The following is a 24,116-nucleotide window of genomic DNA, read 5'->3' on the forward strand; positions in this document are numbered from 1 at the left end:
CTTCTCAGCGGCGTGGGAACCCTGGAACGGCCGCTTCCCTTACCGGAGACCGCGGCTTCCGAAGCCAACAAGGCCGCGCCGGATGGAGCTCCACTACTGGCGATCTCGTCGCGAGATCCCAGACTCCCGGTGTAAAGTCCAACGCCGCCGCCCGCAGCTGGCCGCTCCACAGTCCCGCAGCTCCGCGATGTTTTACTCGGCGGTCTTCAGCTCACCGGAGCTCCAGCGCGGTGACCCGGGCAAGGCATCGCCCGCTCTGCTCCGCGATAGCGCTCCAGCGCTGCGCCGCTGCCGAAGCCGAGGTACTGGGTGGTCCCCTCAGGAAACGCCGCTCCAGGCCCGCTGGTAGGCCGCGAGGACGGGTCGACGGTGCAGCCCAGAGAAAAGCTGCCTCTCCGACCAGGTAGGGACCCTGAAAGGTAGTTTCCCCCTTCCCACCCCCCCACATAAAAAAGGCTAGAACTCCTAACAACAAAACACTCAACTAACTAAAAATAAGAAAAAATATGAAAAACAGACAGCTGCAGGCTGGGCAGCCATACCACACAGGACGGCGCCCCCTATCTAGTTATAATTTATTTTGTGTATGTATGAATTATTATATAGTCTGCGTGCTGTTTTATGCCTTCCAAAAAGTACCATTTCTGAAACATATTTTGCTCTATTAGTGCTGTCTGCCATCTAAATAGTAGTTTCAACAATTTGGAACAAAAATCGCTACCTAGAAAGCCTCTATTACCTGGAATATCTTGCAAGTTAGTTGCTTGCTTTCCATTGTAAAGTTAAATTTGTTATGCTTGAGAAGCAATGCCAAATTGGATGCATGTTAATGTTGGTCTGCAACTTGTCTTCAGGATGGGGAGACTCTGAAGGAGCCCCTTCCGAGAGGGGGATGACCACAGATGCAATCTACATCTACAGTTGGCTGAAAGAGAGGTGTGGGAAGAACTCCATCTACATCTGGGGCCACTCGCTGGGCACGGGGTAAGTGGCTTGAAACAGACTTTGTTTTATTAAATGACCGTTTATTTATTTCTATTTTTATAGTTTGCTGTGCACTGTTACCGAAGTACTTAAATAATATATTGAAGAGAAATGGCATGGTGACACAGAGGTAGAATTGCTGCCTTACAGCGCCAGCTCCCGGGTTTGATCCTGACTATGGGTGCTATCTGTACGGAGTTTGTACATTCTCCCTGTGATCGTGTGGGTTTTCTCTGGTTTCCTTCCACACTCCAAAGACGTACAGGTTTGTAAGTAAATTGGCTTTGATAAAGATTGTAAATTTTCCCTAGTGTGTAGGATAGTGCTAGTGTATGGGGATCGTTGACCCGGTAGACCTGTTTCCGTGCTGTATCTCTAAACTAAACAAAACTAAGCTAATACTTGGAATATAGAACAGTACAGCACAGGAATGTTTGCACAGCACAGGAATCAGCCCACAATGTTTGTATCAAACATGATACCAAGAATGGCTGTAAACAACACCAGTACCATATAAAAGAAATGCTATTGATTTTGAAGATGTAGCAACAGCCACTTCTTCTGAAAATCCAAGGGAAATTTCTAACCACTGTAATGTCTAGTTGAGTTGTTGGTAGCAAATGATTAGCAGTCGTTATCTACTTCAAGATGTTTTGATTTTGTCCCATGACCCGAGAGGAACCTGCAAACAGAAGATAGCCCTGCGGAGAGATAAGGGAGTACATGGTGGGAAATGGATCACATGCAGGCAGCTGGGATTAGTTTATCCTGGCAACATAATTGGAACAGACATAGTGGGCCGAAGGGCCTGTTCCTATACTGTTTTATGTACATGGTATTCAATGCTGTTTATGCAGAAATAATTTATTTTACTTTAAATACATCCACCTCCATTGAGCGTCTCTCTTCCCCACACCACTCCCACCTTGACAATGTTAAAAAATGTTAGGACATATGGGATCCAAGATACCTTGGGAAACTGGATCTAAAAGTTGTGACAGGAGGCAGAGAACAGTAGTGTGTGGATGTTTTTCTGACTAGAGGTGTGTAACCCGTGGAGTACAGTATGGATTGGTGTTTGGAGCATTGTTGTGTGTCGTGTGTATGAATGAAGATACAAGGAACTGCAGATGCTGGAATCTTGAGCAAAACACAAAGTGCCGGAGGAGCTTGGGGCGTCATGCAACATCTGTGGAATCAGGCCCTTCGGCCCACCGGGTCCGTGCTGACCAGTGATGTCCGTACATTAACGCTATCCTACACACACTAAGGACAATTTTTTTTAACATTTACCAAGCCATTTAACCTACAAACCTGTACGTCTTTGGAGTGTGGGAGGAAACCGAAGATCTTGGAGAAAATCCACGCAGGTCACGGGGAGAACGTACAAAGTCACTTTTTTATTTCACTGCACATCTTGTATGTGTATGTGACAAATAAACTTGACTTGAAGCCCGTACAGACAGCACCCGTGGTCGGGATCGAACCCAGGACCCCTGCGCTGCATTCGCTGTAAGGCAGAAACTCAAAAGTCTAGCGATGAAAAGGAGTCTAAAGGGTGTCAGATAAGGAGAGACGAGGAGTGTGATGTAAAGTCACAGGGAGGGATATTGGACCTTGGGTACATCTACAAAACTCCCTGGAAATGTGACACAGATGGATAGGGTAGTGATAAAGGTATTGGCAATGCCTATTTCCATCGCTCCATAGATGCTGCTGCACCCGCTGAGTTTCTCCAGCTTTTTTGTGTACCTGTGATAAAGGTATTGGCTGCTTAGGCAGGGGTATTGAGTGTAAGTGTTAGTGCTTCACATTTACAACTATACCAGAGATTTGGTTAAACAATACTTGGAATATTGGGGGAGGCTGCCTGACCCGCTGAGTTACTCCAGCACCTTTTGTCTTGTCTTGGGATATCGTGTACACTTTTGCTCATTACACCAGAAAAAGGATGTAATAAAGCTAGAAAGAGCGCAGAGGAGGTTCTCAAGGACGTTGCCTGGAATGGAGGGCTTTAACTACAAGGAACGCCTCCTGTAGATCCTTTCAATGGTGGAGAGGTTAGTACCTGTGATGGACTGAGAATTGTCCACCACTCTGCAGCCTTTTTCTTTCCTGGTCTTTCGAGTTACCAAGTCACCGTGATGCAGTCAGTCAGCGTGCTCTCCGCTATACACCTGTAGAAGTTTGATCGAGATTGCCATGGAAGATCAGCTCCAATGATGCATGCTGACAAAGGTTGTGTTTTTGCCACAATACAAAAGTAACTTAATTTTTTTTTTGTATTTGTATATGCATCATTAGAGTGTGTTTAACTATAAACAGCAGCGTAAAAACTTAGTTCACTTACTAAAGTGTCTATGCATTTCTTTTATCTGCATGAAGCAGGAGAATTCACATGCAGTGTTTATAAAATATTTTTTTGGGTCATGTATACATCCTTGGCCATGCCAGCATTTATGGTATGCAAATCCCTGTTTTCTTTCTTTGGATTATGAAGTCCCTTCTTGAAGCACTGTGCTTTGTGTAGTGCTAATGCCCTAACAGAATTGTTGTGTAGGACTTTCTAGGGTTTAATGATAATAGTGATAGAGACGTATAGGATGGAAACAGTCCCTTCGGCCCAACTCCTCTGTGCTGACCAACATGTCCCAGCTAAGCTAGTCCCATTGGCCCGCTTGTCTCAGAGTGAGGGTTGCCAATGTGCATTCATTTTGGGATGATGTGTAACATTTAGGTGACTGTGCCCTATGCCTACAACTAAATATCTTTGTCCTTCTTGGTGTTGCCTCATGGGTTCAAAGAGTTCAGTACACTTGGACAGTTGTCAAACTGCAGGGTATCAGTGCCTAATCCATCCGTCAAAGACATTAGTAGCACATCGGGCCAGCAGCAGTAACATTGATTGCTCATCCCGAGGTGCCCTTGAGAAGTTGTGGCTCTGAGTCACTGCCTTGATCTGCTGTTGTCCTGGGACGTATTTCTAAGGTGTTAACAAGGCACCAATGAAATAATGGCCACACTGCAGAGGCGTGTGATTTAGAGGGGAGTTTGCAGGTGACAGTGTTACTGTGACTCTGCTACCCTTGATCTTGTAGTAAAAGTCTTGATTTTAGGAGAGGCAGGTTGGATTGTGGATGGCACAGTCATGTATTAGTAGTGAAGGTATATCTGCCTCGCCTTCATTGTTCTCTGCGGGACAATGTCAAACTACTGGGGTTGCACCAGTTGTGTACATGCTAACGCAAGTGTTCCATTGCGTTATTACCTGTGCTTTACAGATGTTGCACTGGCTTTAAGGAGTCGGAGGTGAACATTGTTCTAGGGAACAATATCCAGCCTCTGACGTGTACTTGTAGATGCAGTATTTGGTTGCCTGCTCTAATACAATACAATACAATTCAATTTATTGTCATTTGGACCCCTTGAGGTCCAAACGAAATGTCGTTTCTGCAGCCATACATTACAAAACAAAAAGACCCGAGACACAACACAGTTTACACAAACATCCATCACATCGTTGTGATGGAAGGCAAAAAAAAACTTATCTCTCCACTGCACTCTCCCCCCCGATGTCAGAGTCAAAGTCAAAGCCCCCGGCTGGCGATGGCGATTGTCCCGGCGGCCATTAAAGCCACGCCGGGTGATGCAAGGTCGCGCACCGGGTCTTGGTGTTAGAGCCCCCGGCGTGCGCTCGCAAAGTCCCGCGGCCATTCCAAGCCGCGCGGGGCGATGATGTAAGGCCCCGCTCAGGTGCTCTTCAACCTCGCAACTCGGGCGGGAGAAGTCGCCGTTGCGGAAGCCCCGAAAAGCGGTCACCCAGCAGGGACCCGCGGGCTCCCGGTGCCGCCGTCCGCCAAACCCGCAGTTGAAGCCTCCGAATCTCCAATTAAGTTTCTAGTCAAGGATTGTGCCCAGATTGTGCGGCGGACAGGTCTGTGACTGGAAACCTGCCGCTGAGGCTCGACCGGCGGGATCGACGTCAGGCAGAGCCATAGTGGTGGGGGACTCCTTTGTCAGAGGTGCGGACAGGAGATTCTGTGGTGACAGGCGAGACTCGAGGAAGGTGTGTTGCTTCCCTGATGACAGGGTCCAAGATGTCTCAGACCGACTTAAGAACATCATCATGAGGGAAGGTGAACAGCCAGAAGTAGTTGTGCATGTAGGCACAAATTATGTGGGTAAGAAGAGGAAGGAGGTTCTGCAACATGAGTATAGAGAACTAGGTAGGAGGCTGAAAAGCAGGACTTCTAGGGTGGTTATCTCTGGGTTGCTTCCAGTACCTCGTGCGAGTGAGGGTAGAAACATTGAAATAGGGAATCTAGATTTCTAGATCACTGGAATCTCTTCTGGGGAAGGGATGACCTGTACAAAAGGGACGGGTTGCACCTTAATTGGAAGGGGACCGACATTCTGACAGGCAGGTTTGCTAGTCCTACATGGGTGGCTTTAAACTAAACAGTTGGGGGGTGGAGTCAACATCGTGGAAGCATATGCGTGCAGTTAACGGGAAAGAGAGTAGGAAAGGTCACGTTTAAACTCACCGGGCAGGGGGATGGGAACCAATGCAAGGAGACAGAGGAACATAAAAGGACATGAAAGGAGGACAAGCAAAAGGTAGAAGGGAGATAAGAAAAACTAACCTGAAAGCCTTGTGCCTTATTGTGAGGAGCATTCGTAATAAGGTGGATTAATTGAATGTGCAGTTAGTAGTTAAGGAATATGATATAGTTAGAATTATGGAGATATGGCTCCAGGGTGACCAAGGCTGGGAGCTAAACATGCAGGGGCATTCGATATTCAGGAAGGATGGACAGAAAGGAAGGGGAGGTGGGGTGGCATTGCTGATTAAAGAGGTGATTAATGCTACAGCAAGGAGAGACATTAGCTTGGATGCTGTAGAATCGGTATGGGTAGAACAGCAGAATAGCCAAGGGCAGAAAACGCTTGTTGGAGTTGTATACAGACCACCAAGCAGCAGTAGGGAGGTTGGGGATAGCATCAAGCAAGAAATTAGGGATGCGTGTAGCAAAGGTACAGCAGTTATCATGAGTGACTTTAATCTATATATAGATTGGGCCAACCAAATTGGTAGCAGCACTGAGGAGGAGGATTTCCTGGAATGTATACTGGATGGTTTTTTAAACCAATATGTAGAAGAACCACATAGAGGACAGGCCATCCTAGACTGGGTATTCAGAGATTAGGGTCCTGAACTTAAAGAAAGGAGACTTTGAAGGTATGAGATGGGAATTGGCTAGGATAGACTGGCAAATTATGCTTAAAGTGTTGACGGTAGAGATGCAATGGCAAATATTTAAAGAACAAAAATTGTTCAACCCTCTCTGGCGAAAAAATTAAAACGGGAAGGCGGCTCATCCGTGGCTAACGAGGGAAATCAAGGATAGTGTTAAATCCATGGAAAAGACATGTAAATTGGCCACAGGAAGCAGCAAACCGGAGGACTGGGAAAAATTTAGAACTCGACAGAGGAGGACAGGGGTTAATTAAAAGGGGGGGGGGGGGAAAGAGCATGAAAGAAAGCTTGTGGGGAATATAAAAACTGACTCTAAAAGCTTCTTCAGATATATAAAAAGGAAAAGATTAGTGAAGACAGATGCAGATCCCTTACAATCAGAGACAGGTGAATTTATAATAGGAAACAAAAAAATGGCAGAACGGATAAACAAATACTTTGGTTCTGCCTTCACTGAGGAAGACACAAACAATCTCCCAGAAATACTTGGGACCGCGGATCTAGTGGGAGGGAGGAACTGAAGTGAATCCACATTAGTCAGGAAATGGTGGTGTTGGGTAAACTATTGGGACTGAAGGCAGATAAATCTCCAGGGCCTGATGGTCTGCATCCCAGAGTATTCAAGGAGGTGACCCTAGAAATCGTGGATGCATTGCTGATCCTTTTCCAATATTCTCTCGACTCTGGATCAGTGCCTGTGGACTGAAGGGTAGCCAATGTCATTCCACTTTTTAAGAAAGGAGGGAGAGAGAAAACGGGCAATTATAGACCAGTTAGCCTTACATCGGTAGTGGGGAAGCTGCTTGAGTCGGTTGTTAAAGATATTATAGCAGCGCATTTGGAAAGCAGTGACAGGATCAGTCAAAGTCAGCATGGATTTATGAAGGGGAAATCATGCTTGACTAATCTTCTGGAATTATTTGACGATATAACAAGTAGAATGGATAAGGGAGAATCGGTGGATGTGGTGTATCTGGACTTTCAAAAAGCCTTTGACGAATTCCACACAAGAGATTAGTGTGCAAAAAGAGAGCACATGGTATCAGGGGTAGGGTATTGACATGGATAGAGAACTGGTTGACAGACAGGAAGCAAAGAGTAGGAATTAACGGGTCCTTTTCAGAATGGCAGGCAGTGACTAGTGGGGTGCCGCAAGACTCGTTGTTGGGACCACAGTTATTTACAATATATATTAACGATTTAGATGAGGGAATTAAATGTGACATCTTCATGTTTGCGGATGACACAAAGTGGGGTGGTAGTGTGAGCTGCGATGAGGATGCTGTGAGGCTGCAGGGTGACTTGGGTAGGTTGGATGAGTGGGCAGAAGCATGGCAGATGGCAGTATAATGTGGATAAATGTGAGGTTATCCACTTTGGTGGCTAGAACAGGAAGGCAGATTATTATCTGAATGGTGTCAGATTAGGAAAAGGGGAGGTGCAACGAGACCTGGGTGTGCTTGTACATCAGTCACTGAAAGTAAGCATTCAGGTACAGCAGACAGTGAAGAAAGCTAATGGCATGTTGGCCTTCATTGCGAGAGGATTTGGGTTTGGGAGCAAGGAGGTCCTACTGCAGTTGTACAGGGCCCTGGTGAGACTGCACCTGGAGTATTGTGTGCAATTTTGGTTTCCTAATTTGAGGAAGGACATTATTGCGATTGACGGAGGTTAATTCCCGGGATGGCGGGACTGATGTATGATGAAAGAATGGGTCGACTGGCCTTGTATTCGCAGGAATTTAGAAGGATGAGAGGGATTCTTATAGAAACATATAAAATTCTTAAAGGATTGGACAGGTTAGATGAAGAAAAATGTCCCCAATGTTGGCGGAGTCCAGAACCAGGGGTCACAGTTTAAGAATAAGGGGTAGGCCATTTAGGACTGAGATGAGGAAAAACCTCTTCACCCAGAGAGTTGTGAATCTGTGGATTTCTCTGCCAGAGAAGGCAGTGGAGGCCAATCCACTGGATGTTTTCAAGAGAGAGTTAGATTTAGATACAATGGGGTTGAAGAGGCTTTTAGATCGATACATGGAAATGCAGGAAATGTAGGGATATGGACCATGAGGGAAAGGTCACGATTTGCTGTCTTTAGTGGCCTTGCACCCTGCTTGAAATGGTATGAAACTGCACTTGAATTTGGTGGCCTGGAGGCAGAAAAGGTTAATCTTGGCATCATGTTCAGCACAGAGATTAAGAGTCTGTTCCTGTGCTGTCCAGTGTCCGACGCCCTGCACCATATTCACACTGCACATGCACTGAACATGGGCCATCAACACCAGTCTAACCATCTCCCTTGGCATTTGACACCATTACTATCATTGAATCCTTTACCACCAGCATAGAAACATAGAAAAATAGGTGCAGGAGTAGGCCATTTGGCCTTTCGAGCCAGCACCGCCATTAAATATGATCATGGCTCATCATCTCAAAGCAGTACTCCGTTCCTGCTTTTTCCCCATATCCCTTAATTCCTTTTCTGCCTCCAGGCCACCAAATTCAAGTGCAGTTTCATACCATTTCAAGCAGGGTGCAAGGCCACTAAAGACAGCAAATCGTGACCTTTCCCTCATGGTCCATATCCCTACATTTCCTGCATTTCCATGTATCGATCTAAAAGCCTCTTCAACCCCATTGTATCTGCCTCCACTACTACCCCTGGCAGCACGTTCCAGGCACCAATCGATACAATACGATACGATAGAAATTTATTTATCTCAGGAGAGAAATTGATCTGCCAACAATCATAAAAACACACAATACATGAAACATTAAATTGAAGTGATGAGTGGAAAGGATTGGGCATGTGCAAAGATTGGGGGCGGGGGGGGGGGGGGGGGGGGGGGGGGCGGGGGTAGTCGGTATCAGTCTACCCCATTACAGAAGGGGGTGGAGTTGTACAGTTTAATAGCCATCGGGAAGTTTACCCTCTGTGTAAAAAATAAAACTTGCCCTGCACATTCCTTTAAACTTTGCCCTCTCACCTTAAAGCTATGCCCTCTAGTTATAACATTTCTACCCTTCAAAAAAGGTTCTGACTGCCTACCCTATCTATGCCTCTCATAAAATTATATACTTCCATCAGGTATCCCCTCAACCTCTGGCTTTCCAGAGAGAACAATCCAAGTCTGTCCAACTAGCTAATACCCTCTAATCCAGGCAGCATTCTTGTAAATGCCCTCTGTCCCCTCTCCAAAGCCTCCCCATGTTACTTGCCATTTCTCAGCCCAAGCCTGAATGTGGTGCAGTTCCTGCCCCATTAATGGGCAAATTGGCTAATGACAGAATGAATGGTGAATGGCAGGCACACACGTGGCTATTAGCAATCCCCACTTCAGCCCCTGGGATGAGGGGCAGAGTATGCTGGAGCATTTTTTGCACTTTTTCTTCCACTGAATTGGTTAACAAAAATAACTAATTTCTTGCACTGAACTGGTTAATAAAAATGATTTGGTATTTTTAACAGTGAGTGGTTAAATGCTTGAGGTGGCAGGGGATGTAAAAGGTGGGAAGGTAAGCACAGATGTTGGGAGCTAGATTATCAACTGCTTTGTAAAACTTTATTCTGTTCTGCATAAGCAGTGCGATGCCAGATGTTAAAAGTAGAATATAACTTCTCATTTATTTCAGTGTTGCCACCAATGTTGTACGGCAGCTGTGCGAAAAAGGTAAGTTGCTTCAATTAAAATTGTCTTTAAGTTCTTGTGACCATCCCTTCTTTTCTCGATTCTTGCAATTTCCAGCATTACAGAGATTAGTCCCAGGCCTTCGATTTATTTACATCAGTGTTGATCTGCTTGGGTCTGTAGAGTCATGCAGCGTGGAAACAGGCTGTTCAGCCCAACTGACCAACATCGACCAACATGCCCAATCCACATTAGTCCCAAATACCCGTGTTTGACCCATATCCCTCTAAACATTTCCTATCCATGTGCCTGTGCAAATATCTTTTATGTTGTTGCGATAGCACCTGCCTCAACTACCTCCTCTGACAGCTCATTCCATGTACCCACCACTATTTGTGTAGTACTTAAAACAAAAAGTTGCTCCTCGGGTTCCTATTTTAAATTCCCCCCCCCCCCCCCCCTTTCCAACTTCTGTCCTCTCATTCTTGATTCCTCTACTTTGGGTAAAAGACTGTGCATCTACCCTATCTATTCCTCCCATGGTCTTACACACCTCTATAAGATCACACCTCATCCTCCTGCACACCAAGGAGTAAAGTCCTAGCCTCGTCAACCTCTCTTTATAGCTCAGTCCCTTGAGTCCTATCAACATCCTCATAAATCTTCACTGCACCCTTTCCAGATTAACGACATATTTCCTTCATGATTAGAATGGGTGTCAAGGGTTATGGGGAGAAGGCAGGAAAATGCAGGCAGCGATCAGCCATGATTGAATGGTGGAGTGGACCCGATGGGCCAATGTTGCCTAATTGTACTCCTACAACTTGTGAACTATAACAGGGTGACCAAAACTTAACACAGTAGTCCAATTGTGGCTTCACCAATGTCATGTACAACTGTAACATAACCTCCCATCTTCTATACGCAATACCTGACTGATGAAGGCCAATGTGCTGTAAGGCTTCTTGACCACCCTATCTACCTGTGACGGAACTTTGTACCTGCATTCCTAGATCCCTCTGCTCTGCAACACTCCCCGTGGCTCTGCCATTCACAGTGAAGGCCCTGCTCTGGTTTGACTTCCCAAAATGCAAAACCTCGCACTTATCTGCATTAAATTCCATTAACCATTCCTCAGCCCGCCTGATTGAGATCCTGCTGCAATTTCTGATGACCAAAAATCAGCTTGATACAAAGTTTAGTTTGTAAATCAAATCAATGGTAACAGCATTCATATGAACTCAAATTCCGTGTAAGGTCCTAAGGCACAAATTAGCAACAGTGATCTTATTCACTATTGTATATACGGAGGCATGTTTATCAATCAATGGTATCTACATGCAAGATCATATAGTGCATATAAATTAGAAAGGCTACAGGAAGGAAGTGCAGATGCTGGTTTATTCCGAAGATAGACATAAAATGCTGGAGTAACTCTGCGTATCAGGCAGCGTCTCTGGAGAAAAGGAATAGGCAATGTTTTTGGTCGAAACGTTTCTTCAGACTGAAAGATAGTGGGGGGGGGGGGGGGGGGGTGGTGCTGGAGGCGAGAAAAGACCAAATAAAATAAAAGCAGGGCTGGCAACACATGACCTCAGGAAGGATGGAGTCCACAATTGCCCATTGTTAGCCTGGGAAGATGTGCTGACAAGATGGATGCAAGAGTGCTAACAGTGGAACTAGTAGGGCAACTAGGCTGTTGGACTTATCCTAGTTCAACCATCTATATTTTGGGTCACTTTGTTTCTCTCCCTTAATCCGCTGAGTGGTTCCTGCATTTTCTGTTCCACGGATTTCCAACATCTGCAGTATTGTTCTTTGCAATGAAAATTATTAGATTAGATTAGATTTCCTTTATTGTCATTCAGACCTTTCGGTCTGAACGAAATGTTGTTGCCTGCAGCCATACATGTAATAATAACAACACACAATAAACACAAATTAACATCCACCACAGTGAGTTCACCAAACACCTCCTCACTGTGATGGAGGCAAAAGTCTTAGAGTTACTGTCTCTTCCCTCCTCTTCTCCCTCTGCGCCGAGGCGATACCCCACCGGGCGATGGTATCAGTCCCGCGGTTCAAGCTCGGCGGCCCGGGGGTGGTCGAAGCTGCCGCCCTCCAGTCCAGCGGACGCAGCTGTTGCAACGGGAGCTCCGGAAAACAGGCACCACTGCGAGCTCCCGACATTGTCATCCACTGGTCCGCGGCCGAGCCCCGGATCCAGGTCGCCGCCGCCAGAACGCCGCCTCAGCCGCCGGAGCACCATCTCCGTCCCGCACCAGGCCGCCCACACGGCAGCGTCTCAGCCCCGCACCGGGCTGCCCCCACGGGAGCGCCTTCCAGCCGGGAGCCGGTCCGCCCTCACTGGAGCGCCTTCCAGCCGGTAGCCAGGCCACCCACACGGCAGCGTCTCAGCCCCGCACCGGGCTGTCCCCACGGGAGCGCCTTCCAGCCGGGACCCAGACCGCTCACACGGGAGCGCCTTCCAGCCGGTAGCCGTGCCGCCCGCACGGGAGTGTCTCAGCCCCGCGCCGTCCGCCCTCACCGGAGCGCCGAGTCGTGCCGCTGCCCGGACGTCGCCACAGCTCGAAGACGGCCAGCCTCGCGTTGGTAAGTCCTGGCTGGCTCTACCTCCGGACCCTCGAGGTCGGTCGCATGTTGGAGGCCGCCAGCTCCGCCATTAGGCCTCAGCGCAGACGGGGGAAGGGAAGGGGGATACGACAAAAAAGTCGCATTCCCTAGAAGGGAGAGACAGAAAGCCCTGTTTCACCCTCCCCACACACACATAACACCACCTAATAACCAAAAAATTACTAAACTAGACAAAAAAAAACAACACAAAAAAGTAAAAACAGACAGACTGCAGGCGAGCCGCAGCCGTATCACAGCGCCGCCACTTCCGGAAGCCCTCTGTGGCCACAATGCAAGCAATAACTTCACAATTATTGTGAACATTCTGAGCTTCCTGAGTGGACATTTTGAGATGAATAAAAGGAATGGTGCAAACAATGGGGACATGGTGAACATGCATGATTGGGGAGACCTAGTGACCACATATCGAACCACAGTTCAAACTTTTATGTCGTCGAGTTATGCAATATGGGGAAAAAAGCTCTTCGTCCCAACACGTCCATGATGACCAGGATGCCCCATCTACACTCGTCCCAGTTGCTGTGTTTTGGCTCATACCCCTCTAAACCTTCCCTGTCCATGTATCTGCACAAGTGTCTTTTAAATGTTGTGATAGTCCCTGCCTCAACTACCTCCTCTGGCAGCTCGTTCCATATACCCACGGCCCACTGTATGAAAAAGTTGTCCCACAGATTCTGATTAAATTTTGCCCCTCTCACCTTAAACCTACGCGCTTGAGTTCTTGATTCTCCTCTCTGGTAAAAGACTGCATCCACCCTATCTATTCCACTCATGATTTTAACCCTCCTCTATACATCACCCCTCAGCCTCCTGCACCATGTCCCCATTGTTTGCACCATTCCTTTTATTCATCTCAAAATGTCCACTCAGGAAGCTCAGAATGTTCACAATAATTGTGAAGTTATTGCTTGCATTGTGGCCACAGAGGGCTCTTTTAAGGAAACAATAAGTTTATGATCATATAAACAAAGTGCTGGAGTAACTCAGCGGGTCAGGCAGCATCGGTGGAAGAAATGGACAGATGATGTTTCGGGTCGGGACCCTTCTTCATACTGAGGATACTGCCTGACCTGCTGTGTTTCTCCAGTAGTATGTTTTTTTAATTTCTCAAGATTCCAGCATCTGCAGTTTCTTGTGTATACTTGTTTCAGATGGAGAGAAGTGGCAAATATTGTAAAATACTGTAATGTGCTTCAATTATACATTGGCAGCAGATGTGTTTTGTGTTGAAGTTCATGTGAAGTATCCTGCAAGGTACAGAACCAGAAATAACGGTAGAAACAAGGAACTGCAGAAACTGGGTTTACAAAAAAAAGACACGCAGTGCTGGAGTAACTCAGCTGGTCAGGCACCATCTTTGGAGAACGTGAACAATCTAAAGGGTCCTGACCCGAAAATGTCACCTATCCATATTCTCCAGAGATGCTGCCTGACCCGCTGAGTTACTCCAGCACTTTGTGTCCTTTTTTTAACCAGAAATTGCTGATCTGTTACAAGTTGCTGATGGAGTTTGTTCCAAGGGCGATGAGAGTTTGGTACTGTACCAATGAATGCTGTGTGACTTTTCATCTGCTGTAGCCAGACTATAAAATGTTAATCCTTTCACTCTTAGATACCCCTCCAGGTGCCTTAATTCTGGAATCTCCTTTCACTAATATTCGGGAGGAAGCCAAAAGCCACCCTTTTTCACTGGTAAGTCACACGTTACTTTAAGCAAAGTCTTAAACTATGCACTGTAGGAAAGGAATCCATAGATTACCTCTGACATTGATTGAACTAAACTAAAAGGAGCAATTTAACGCCCTTTATGCAAAAAAAGGCCAGAAATTTGATTGTAAAACTGTTTGCTTCTGCACTGTTTGATTGAAAATAAACTTTGAAAAGTGATTCGTTTTACATTATGGACATTTATCCAGCTACCTTCTGATGGAAATCACTCCCTCAATCCTACAATTAATAAAAAAATAGTGAAGTGTCACATGTTGCAACATGGGGGTATTTTACCACAATATTTGTCTCTGTCCTGTTAAAAAAACAAGACAAGAGGGAAGGTAACTAAAAGCTTGGACACAGGCAGTGATTTTAAGGGCAGAGACGGTTAAGGCAGGGATTGCAGAGGCCCTGGGCTGCAGGGCAGCGAGGCTGAGAGAGGCCAGTCACTGGCATTGCTTTCACCAACAGAGTCAGGAAAGATATTTCTGGAGTATTGCGTGCAGTTCTGTTTGCCCCATTACAAGAAGGATGTGGAGGCTTCGGAGAGGGCGCAGAGGGGGTTTACCAGAATGATGTCTGGATTAAGGGTATTAACTACAGGGAGAGGTTGGACAGATTTGGATTGTTTTCTCTGGAATGTCAAATGTTGTGGGGAAACCTGATAGGAGTATATACAATTATGAGAGGCATAGATAGGGTAGGTGTTCCCAGGATGGAAATGTCGAAAGGCTAGAGGGCATAGCTTTAAGGTGAGAGGGGCAAAGTTTAAAGGAGATGTGCGGAGCAAGTTTTTTATGCAGAGTGGTGACTGGCTGGAATGCGCTGCCAGGGGTAGTGATGGAGGCAGATATGATAGTGGTGTTTAGGATAGGCACATGGAAGTGCAGGGAATGTGGGAGGGGATACGGATCACGTGAAGGCAGATAGGAGTTGGTCTTGGCATCATGTTCGGCACAGACATTGAGGGCCGATGAGCCTGTTCCTGTGTCATCTCTTTGGACTCTAAACTCAGATATTGATGAGGTATTCAGTGGTGTTCTCTTGGCTGCCTTCCTTTCCACTCCACCCTGCATAATCCCTGTAACTTCAGGAGAGGTATTCATCTAATGGTAATAAAATATTTAAACTACATGGGTTTCAAATGGTAGATATTATTTATTTCTGTTCTGAAGCTCAACACTCTAGAAGCTTTAGGCACAGCACGAAGCAGTTTCCAAATATGTTGTTGAAATTTGTCAAAAGGTGGCTGGAATATCAATAGACAATAGACAATAGGTGCAGGAGTAGGCCATTCAGCCCTTCGAGCCAGCACCGCCATTCAATGTGATCATGGATGACCATCCCCAATCAGTACCCCGTTCCTGCCTTCTCCCCATATCCCCTGACTCCGCTATTTTTAAGAGCCCTATCTAGCTCTCTCTTGAAAGCATCCAGAGAACCCGCCTCCACCGCCCTCTGAGGCAGAGAATTCCACAGACTCGCCACTCTCTGAGAAAAAGTGTTTCCTCATCTCCGTTCTAAATGGCTTACTCCTTCCTTATTCTTAAAATATCATTATATCATGTCCACATCTTCAATCTTTGTTGAATTCATTATTTCAGTGGTAAGATTCAGTGTAATTATGGCATCATCATCCTTCCAGGGGTCTAAAAATTGGTGCCGTTTTCATCGAGATAGGCTTTCTGCAGTTGTGTCCGTGTGGGCTTCCCACTGCTCCTATTGATTGATCGATTCAAAGATACTGCATGGAAACAGGCCATTCGGCCCACCGAGAGTCCATGCCGACCAGCGATCACCCGTTCACACTAGTTCTATGTTATCCCACCTTCTCATCCACTCCCTACACACTAGGGGCAATTTACAGAAGCCAATTAACCTACAAACCCACTCGTCTTTGGGATGTGGGAGGAAACCGGAGCACCCAGAGGAACACTATATATGGCCGCAGGGAGAACGTGTAAGCTACACACAGACTACATCCAAGGTCGGGATTAAACCCGGGTTCCTTGTGCCGTGAGGCAGAGGCTCTAACCGCAGTGGTACTTTTTTTCTTTGCGCATCCCAAAGAGAATATGTTGTGGGCCTACAGGGAAAAAATGAGTGGGGGCTGATGGGATTACTCTCCTGTGGACTGAATGGACTCCTCAATTAGAGAAGTAAGCCAGCACTCAGTCTAAATGCAGGTCAGCTTCATTAATAGAGAGAAATAGTTTAGGCTGGGATTATTTTCTTTGGCGTGTAGGACCCTATTGAGGTGTACAAGATCATGAGGGGCGTGGACAAAGTGAATGCACACAGTCTTTTTCCCAAGGTAGAGGATTCTAAAACTAGATAGCATTGGCGAGAGGGGAGAGATTTAAGAGGGACCTCGAGGCCAACTTTTTCACTCGGAGGGTAGTCATTTTCTGGAATAAATTGCCAGAGGAAGCTATAGTAGATACATACGGATACATTTATGACATTTAAAAGACATTTGGACAGATATATGGATAGGAAGAGTTCGGAATGATAAGGGCCAAATGCAGAAAAATGGGACTAGCCCAGTATGCCAACTTGGTCAGAATGGCAAGGTGGGCTGAACGCCTGTTTTCGTGCTGTCTAGCTCTGTAACACTAAGGGACTTTGTGTCCCAAAACAACAAAAGGAGAACAGTATTCCAAGGTTGGGGAATGGAGTGAAGGTGTTGGAAATGGAGAACAAGGTAAAGAGCAAAATAAACACAAATATGTAGAACACAGAACAGTACAGCAAGGGATAGGCCCTTCGGCTCACAATGTCTGTGCCGAATATGATGCCAAGACCAACTCTAATCTGCCTGCACCTAATTCATATCCCTCCATTCCCTGTATATCCATATGCCAATATAAAATCTCAAACGTCACTATCGTATCAGCATCCACCACCACCCCTGGCAGCATGCTCCAGGCCCTCACGATCCTCTGCATAAAAAAAATCTTGCCCACACATCTCCTTTAAACGTTGCCCTTCGCACCTTAAACCTATAACATAGTTGTGAATTCCGTTTCTCCCTATCCCTTCCTGGGTTTGCTATTTAATGTTGCTGGTCTTTGCCTGGCTCACCAACGATGGAGTTGGTCAACTGCTTGTGGCAATCGTCAACTCCTGAAGAAAAGGACACCAACGGGATGAGAAACACACTGAGGGGGAATAGTTGGAACTTGCCCTCTTTACATTGACTGGTCCTTGAAAAGGGAAGGTTATAACGACAGCAGGAAATTTTTGCAGCTCCTTATTTTTTCCTCTCATCCTTCCTGTGGGGCAGCTTTGCCCTGTTGGAAAGGTTAGCTGTTAATATCTGTAGGGGTTTGTTGCAATTGCCCTGACGTGGCCACTGGTTATTGGTGTTTCAGATCTACAGGTATCTCCCCGGATTTGACTGGTTCTTCCTTGATCCGATCACTGAGAGTGGCATTATATTTCCCAACGATGAAAAGTAAGTAGCATTTTATTAAAAGTTTAATTAAAAAACTTGGATGCTTTTCCTGCTTGCTATTACTATTTGTTCCACCATGGAATTTATACAAGTGAATACTTTGGAAAGGTTTGTGAATTATCAGCACTGCAGGGGCTCTCAGTTCAGACGGGACAAATATCTTTCCTATAGCAGGGTGACAAAAACTGAACTCAGTACTCTAAATGTGGCCTCATCAATGTCTTGTACAACTGTTTCCTGCACTAGAACAATTATTGTGGTACAAAAGTTTGTTGTTGGGATATCATGAGGTTGTGGAACTTTAACAGTGAGTGTTTTGCTGTACGTTCATTTGAAATGGATTCATGATATCGAGTATTCCATCGATGCAAGGCTGCTGATTTAAGCTGATCTCTCAATAGATTATCTATTAAATATATCTGGTGTTATTTGTGCATGTTTTATTGTCCTGAATGCCTGGTATGATGGCTTTATCGAATGAATCTTTCCAGTTTGACCCTCTCAGTACGGAGATAATTGTTTTTGGTGCTAAAAAAGAAAGGCTTAAAGTAACCCAACACCTTCACTCTCTGTCCCTGAAAACTTCAAACAAAGCCAGAAATCTTGGGGTCATTATGGATTCAGATTTAAATTTCGACAGTCACATCAAATCAGTAACAAAATCGGCCTACTATCACCTCAAAAACATAGCAAGATTAAGAGGACTCATGTCAGCTCAAGACTTAGAAAAACTTGTACATGCCTTTATTAATAGTAGGCTAGATTATTGTAATGGTCTCCTTGCAGCTCTTCCAAAAAAAACTGTCAGGCAGCTACAGCTTGTTCAGAACGCTGTTGCTAGAGTTCTAACAAAGACCAAAAAATTTGAACACATTACACCAATTCTTAAATCCTTACATTGGCTCCCTGTATGTCAGAGAATTGATTTTAAAATCCTGCTGCTCACCTATAAATCACTACATGGTTTAGGGCCAAAGTATATCACTGACATGCTTCCACTATATAAGCCTTCTAGACCGCTAAGATCTTCTGAAACCAATCTGCTAGTGATTCCCAGAGTAAATACAAAACATGGGAAAGCAGGATTTAGTTACTATGCAACAAATAGCTGGAATAAACTTCCTGAAGATTTAAGACTTGCCTCAACTTTGACCACTTTTAAAACAAGACTGAAAACTTTTATGTTTACTTTAGCTTTCAGCTAAATCTTAACTACATTGCACTTTTAACTTTTGCACTTTTTATAATGCATTTTTAATTTTGCTTTTCTTTTCTTTTAGTTCTTCTATTTTATTTCATTTTATTATTTCATTTATTGTATGACATGTTTTTATGTGAAGCACTTTGAGTCTGCCTCGTGTATGAAATGTGCTATATAAATAAAGTTGCCTTGCCTTGCCTTGCCTTTGAACATTTGTCTCGTTTCACAAACTGGAAGAGAGGCAACAATAGAAATCTGTGAAGCCTTTATTGATTGAAGAAACGTGGAGTCAGATATACCTCCTGATCTGCTCCTTGAAGCACAACTAAGGACGCATGTACTGAGAGGGTCAAAGGTGTTTAATTGTCAAATGTAAAGGCAATGGAACAATTAAACTTTTACTTGCTGCAGCTCAATAGACCCATTAAGCAGTAACACATGGGTAAATGTCCAATAATCAATAATATGATGTGTTATTAATCAGAAATCAGTAGTATGAGTTAAAATAAATCACTAATCAGTATCAGGAATCATCAGGAGTCGGTAGTTTTCAGTATTCCTCAGCGCTTTGATGTGCATCAAACAAGCTGCTTTATTCTCCCCCATTGATGTCAGAGCAACAACAATTCTGGCCGCAATCTTTGCTGAAGATTAGCATGGACTCGATGGGCCGAAGGGCCTCTGATACAGTATGAAAACAGGCCCAACAGCCACCAGTTCTATGCTGACCAGCAATCACCCCGTACACTAGCACTGCCCTACATATTAAGAACAATTACAATTTACAAAAGCCAGTTAACCTACAAACTTGTGCGTCTTTGGAGTATGGGAGGAAACCGGACCACCAAGGGAAAACCCACGCGGTCACAGGGAGAACTTGCAAACTCCACACAGACAGCACCTGTAGTCCGATCGAACCCGGCTCTCTGGCGTGTGAGGCAGCAACGTTGTGCCACTGTGCCGCCCGAACTGTGCACAAAGCAAATGCCAGCCCTTGTTGTTTTCTATTTTGGATTTGGTTTACGCCAATTCTGTTCTCCCTGACTATGTGCCAACTGTTTTGCCACTTGATGTTGTTCCCCAGTGTGCAACACATCACCTGCCCGTTGCTGATTCTCCACGCAGAAGACGATGCTGTCATCCCCTTCCACCTTGGCAGAAAGGTATGTTACCGAACCGCTCTGTCACTGAAACAATCCAGTTGAGTGTTTAATTATCACACGTACTGACAACTGAACAATGATGTTCTTGCTTGCTGCAGCTTAACAGCCCCGTAATGGAATAACGTACAGAAAGAAATTAGAAAAGCTAGAAAGAAATTAGAAAAGCTAAAAGATATGAGGTTGCTTTGGCAAGTAAGGTGAAAGTAAATCCAAAGGGTTTCTACAGCTATATTAATAGCAAAAGGATATCGAGGGATAAAATTGGTCCATTAGAGAGACAGAGTGGACAGCTATCTGCAGAGCCAAAAGAGATGGGGGAGATTTCTTTTCTTCGGTGTTCACCAAGGAGAAGGATATTGAATTATGTGAGGTAAGGGAAACAAGTAGAGTAGCAATGGAAACTATGAGATTCAAAGAAAAAGAAGTACTGACACTTTTGAAAAATATAAAAGTGGATAAGTCTCCAGGTCTCGACAGGATATTCCCTATGACATTGAGGGAAGTCAGTGTAGAAATAGCAGGGGCTATGACAGAAATATTTCAAATGTCATTAGTGCCGGAGGATTAGCGTACTGTGCATGTTGTTCCATTGTTTAAAAAGGGTTCTAAGAGTAAACCTAGCAATTATAGACCTGTTAATTTGACTTCAGTGGTGGGCAAATTAATGGAAAGGATACTTAGAGATAATATATATAAGCATCTGGATAAACAGGGCTGATTAGGAACAGTCAACATGGATTTGTGCCTGGAAGGTCATGTTTGACTAATCTTCTTGAATGTTTTGAAGAGGTTACTAGGGAAATTGATGAGGGTAAGCAGTGGATATTGTCTATATGGACTTTAGTAAGGCCTTTGACAAGGTTCCTCATGGAAGGTTGGTTAAGAAGGTTCAATTGTTGGGTATTAATGCAGGAGTAGCAAGATGGATTCAACAGTGGCTGAATGGGAGATGCCAGAGAGTAATGGTGGATGGCTGTTTGCCAGGTTGGAGGCCAGTGACTAGTGGGGTGCCTCAAGGATCTGTATTGGGTCCACTGTTGTTTGTCAGTTGGGTCCACTGTTGTTTGTCATGTACATCAATGATCTGGATGATGGTGTGGTAAATTGGATTAGTAAGTATGCAGATGATACTAAGATAGGTGGTGTGGATAATGAAGTAGATTTCCAAAGTCTACAGAGAGATTTAGGCCATTTGGAAGAATGGGCTGAAAGATGGCAGATGGAGTTTAATGCTGATAAGTGTGAGGTGCTACATCTTGGCAGGACAAATCAAAATAGGACGTACATGGTAAATGGTAGCGAATTGAGGAATGCAGTTGAACAGAAGGATCTAGGAATAACTGTGCATAGTTCCCTGAAGGTGGAATCTCATGTAGATAGGGTGGTAAAGAAAGCTTTTGGTGTGCTAGCCTTTATAAATCAGAGCATTGAGTATAGAAGTTGGGATGTAATGTTAAAATTGTACAAGGCATTGGTGAGACCAATTCTGGAGTATGGTGTACAATTTTGGTCGCCCAATTATAGGAAGGATGTCAACAAAATAGAGAGAGTACAGAGGAGATTTACTAGAATGTTGCCTGGGTTTCAGCAACTAAGTTACAGGGAAAGGTTAAACAAGTTAGGTCTTTATTCTTTGGAGCGCAGAAGGTTAAGGGGGGACTTGAGAGAGGTCTTTAAAATGATGAGAGGGATAGACAGAGTTGACGTGGATAAGCTTTTCCCATTGAGAGTAGGGAAGATTCAAACAAGAGGACATGACTTGAGAATTAAGGGACAGAATTTAGGGGTAACATGAGGGGGAACTTCTTTACTCAGAGAGTGGTAGCTGTGTGGAATGAGCTTCCAGTGGAAGTGGTGGAGGTAGGTTCGATTTTATAATTTAAAAATAAATTGGATAGGTATATGGATGGGAAAGGAATGGAGGGTTATGGTCTGAGTGCAGTTAGATGGGACTAGGGGAAAATAAGTGTTCGGCACGGACTTGTAGGGCCAAGATGGCCTGTTTCCGCGCTGTAATTGTTATATGGTTACATGGTTATAAAATATATAATAATTAATAATGCAATAAATTAAAAACAATAATGCACGGTAACCATGATGAAATCCGTTGTGCAACCAAAACAAAGTCCATAGAAGACCATACTTGTGAGGTTAGCATGTTAATGGTGGTTTCTGGGAAGAAGTTGTTCTTGAACCTGGAGGTCACAGTTTTCCGTGACCTTCTGGCACAGTGTACCTACTTCCCGATGGTAGTAATGATTGAGAGCGTGGCCAGGGTTAATGAGTTCAGAAAGTGTAACAACACCAGGATTGCTGGGGTAGTGAGAAGGCTGCCAAATTATGCAGCATGATATAGATCAGCTACAGAAATGGGCGGAGAAATAGCAGATGGAGTTTAATCCAAGTAAGTGTGAAATGTTGCAATTTGGGAGGTCGAATGTAAGGGGAAAATATACAATAAATGGCATGACCCTTCAAAACATTGTTGTATAGCAGGAAGACACAAAATGCTGGAGTAAGCCGGGACAGGCAGCATCTCTGGAGAGAAGGAATGGGTGACGTTTTGGATTGAGACATCTCTTCAGACTGATGTCGGGAGTGGGCAGGACATAGATGGAATGTAGTGGGAGAACTGGGAAGGGGGAGGGGATGGAGAGAGGGAAAGAAAGGGCTATTTGAAGTTAGAGAAGTCAATGTTCATATCGCTGGGGTGTAAGCTACCCAAGTGAAATATGAGGTGCTGTCCCTCCAATTTCCGCTGGGCCTCACTCTAACAATGGAGGAGGCCCAGGACAGAATGGTCAGATTGGGAATGGGAGGGGGGAGTCAAGTGCTGAGCAACTGGGAGATTAGGTAGGTTAAAGCAGACTGAGCGGAAGTGTGCAACGAAACGATCATCGAGCCTGCGCTTGGTCTCGCTGATGTACAGAAGTGGACACCAAGAACAGCGGATACAGTAGATGAGGTTGGAGGATGTGCAAGTGAATCGTTGGATGGAGTTGAGGGGGGAGGTAAAGGGACAGGTGTTGCATCTCCTCTGGTTGCAGGGGAAAGTACCTGGGGAGGCGGTGGTTTGGGTGGGAAGGAACGAGTTGACCATGGAGTTGCGGAGGGAACAATTTCTGCGGAAAGCAAAAGGGGTGGAGATGAGAAGATGTGGCCAGTAGTGGGATCAAAAGTTGTCAAGAGTGTTTTATTGTCATATGTCCCAGATTGAACAATGAAATTCTTACTTGCTGCAGCACAACAGAATATGTAAACCTAGTACACTGTAAACTATGTTGGAGGTAGCAATAGTGTATAGCAGGATCTTGATGCCCAAGTCCATAACACCCTGAAAGTGACAACATGTAGATAGTGTATTAAAGAAGGCACATTGTATACTTCCCTTCATTGGTCAGGGCATTGAGTATAAAAGTCATGATGCAGCTTGTAGGACTTTGGTTAGGCTGCATTTGGACTATTGCGTGCAGTTCTGGTCGCTTCCTTACAGGAAGTATGTTGTGGCTTTGGAAAGGGTGCAGAGGAAGTTTACCAGAATGAAGGGGGTATTAGCTACAGTGAGAGGTTGGACAGATACTGTTTGCTCTGGAATGCAGGAGAAGAGAGACATGAAGAAGTATATAAAATTAATAGTTTTAGATAGGGTAGACAGTCAGAACCTTTTTTTCCAGGATATATAAATTAAATACTAGAGGGAATAGCTTTAAAGTGAGAGGGTGCAAAGTTTAAAGGAGATGTGCAGGGCAAGTTTTTTACACAGAAGGTGGTGAGTGCCTGGAATGCAGTATAGGAGGTGGTGGTGGAGACAGATATGATAGTGGCATTCAAAGCACTTTTGGATATGTACATGGATATGCAGGGAACAGAGGGATATACAAACCTAGAACATAGAAAATAGGTGCAGGAGTAGGCCATTCAGCCCTTCGAGCCTGCACCGCCATTCAATATGATCATGGCTGATCATCCAACTCAGTATCCCATCCCTGCCTTCTCTCCATACCCCCTGATTCCTTTAGCCACAAGGACCACATCTAACTCTCTCTTAAATATAGCCAATG

At 44.9% G+C, this 24,116-nt stretch overlaps 1 protein-coding gene across 3 annotated transcripts in view; it reads left to right on the forward strand.

Annotated features, from left to right (window-relative positions):
- Positions 1 to 24,116, forward strand: part of abhd12 (abhydrolase domain containing 12, lysophospholipase) — a 103,148-nt gene that overhangs the window by 71,596 nt on the left and 7,436 nt on the right. For all 3 annotated transcript variants that reach the window (XM_033025809.1, XM_033025810.1, XM_033025808.1), the window contains 5 exons: positions 855 to 984; positions 9,874 to 9,911; positions 14,137 to 14,216; positions 17,609 to 17,691; positions 19,977 to 20,055. In XM_033025809.1, coding sequence (XP_032881700.1) covers positions 855 to 984; positions 9,874 to 9,911; positions 14,137 to 14,216; positions 17,609 to 17,691; positions 19,977 to 20,055 — 410 coding nt within the window. The remainder of the gene's footprint in view (positions 1 to 854; positions 985 to 9,873; positions 9,912 to 14,136; positions 14,217 to 17,608; positions 17,692 to 19,976; positions 20,056 to 24,116) is intronic.

This window comes from Amblyraja radiata, chromosome 8, assembly GCF_010909765.2.
Source record: "Amblyraja radiata isolate CabotCenter1 chromosome 8, sAmbRad1.1.pri, whole genome shotgun sequence".
Taxonomy (NCBI): Eukaryota; Metazoa; Chordata; class Chondrichthyes; order Rajiformes; family Rajidae; genus Amblyraja; species Amblyraja radiata.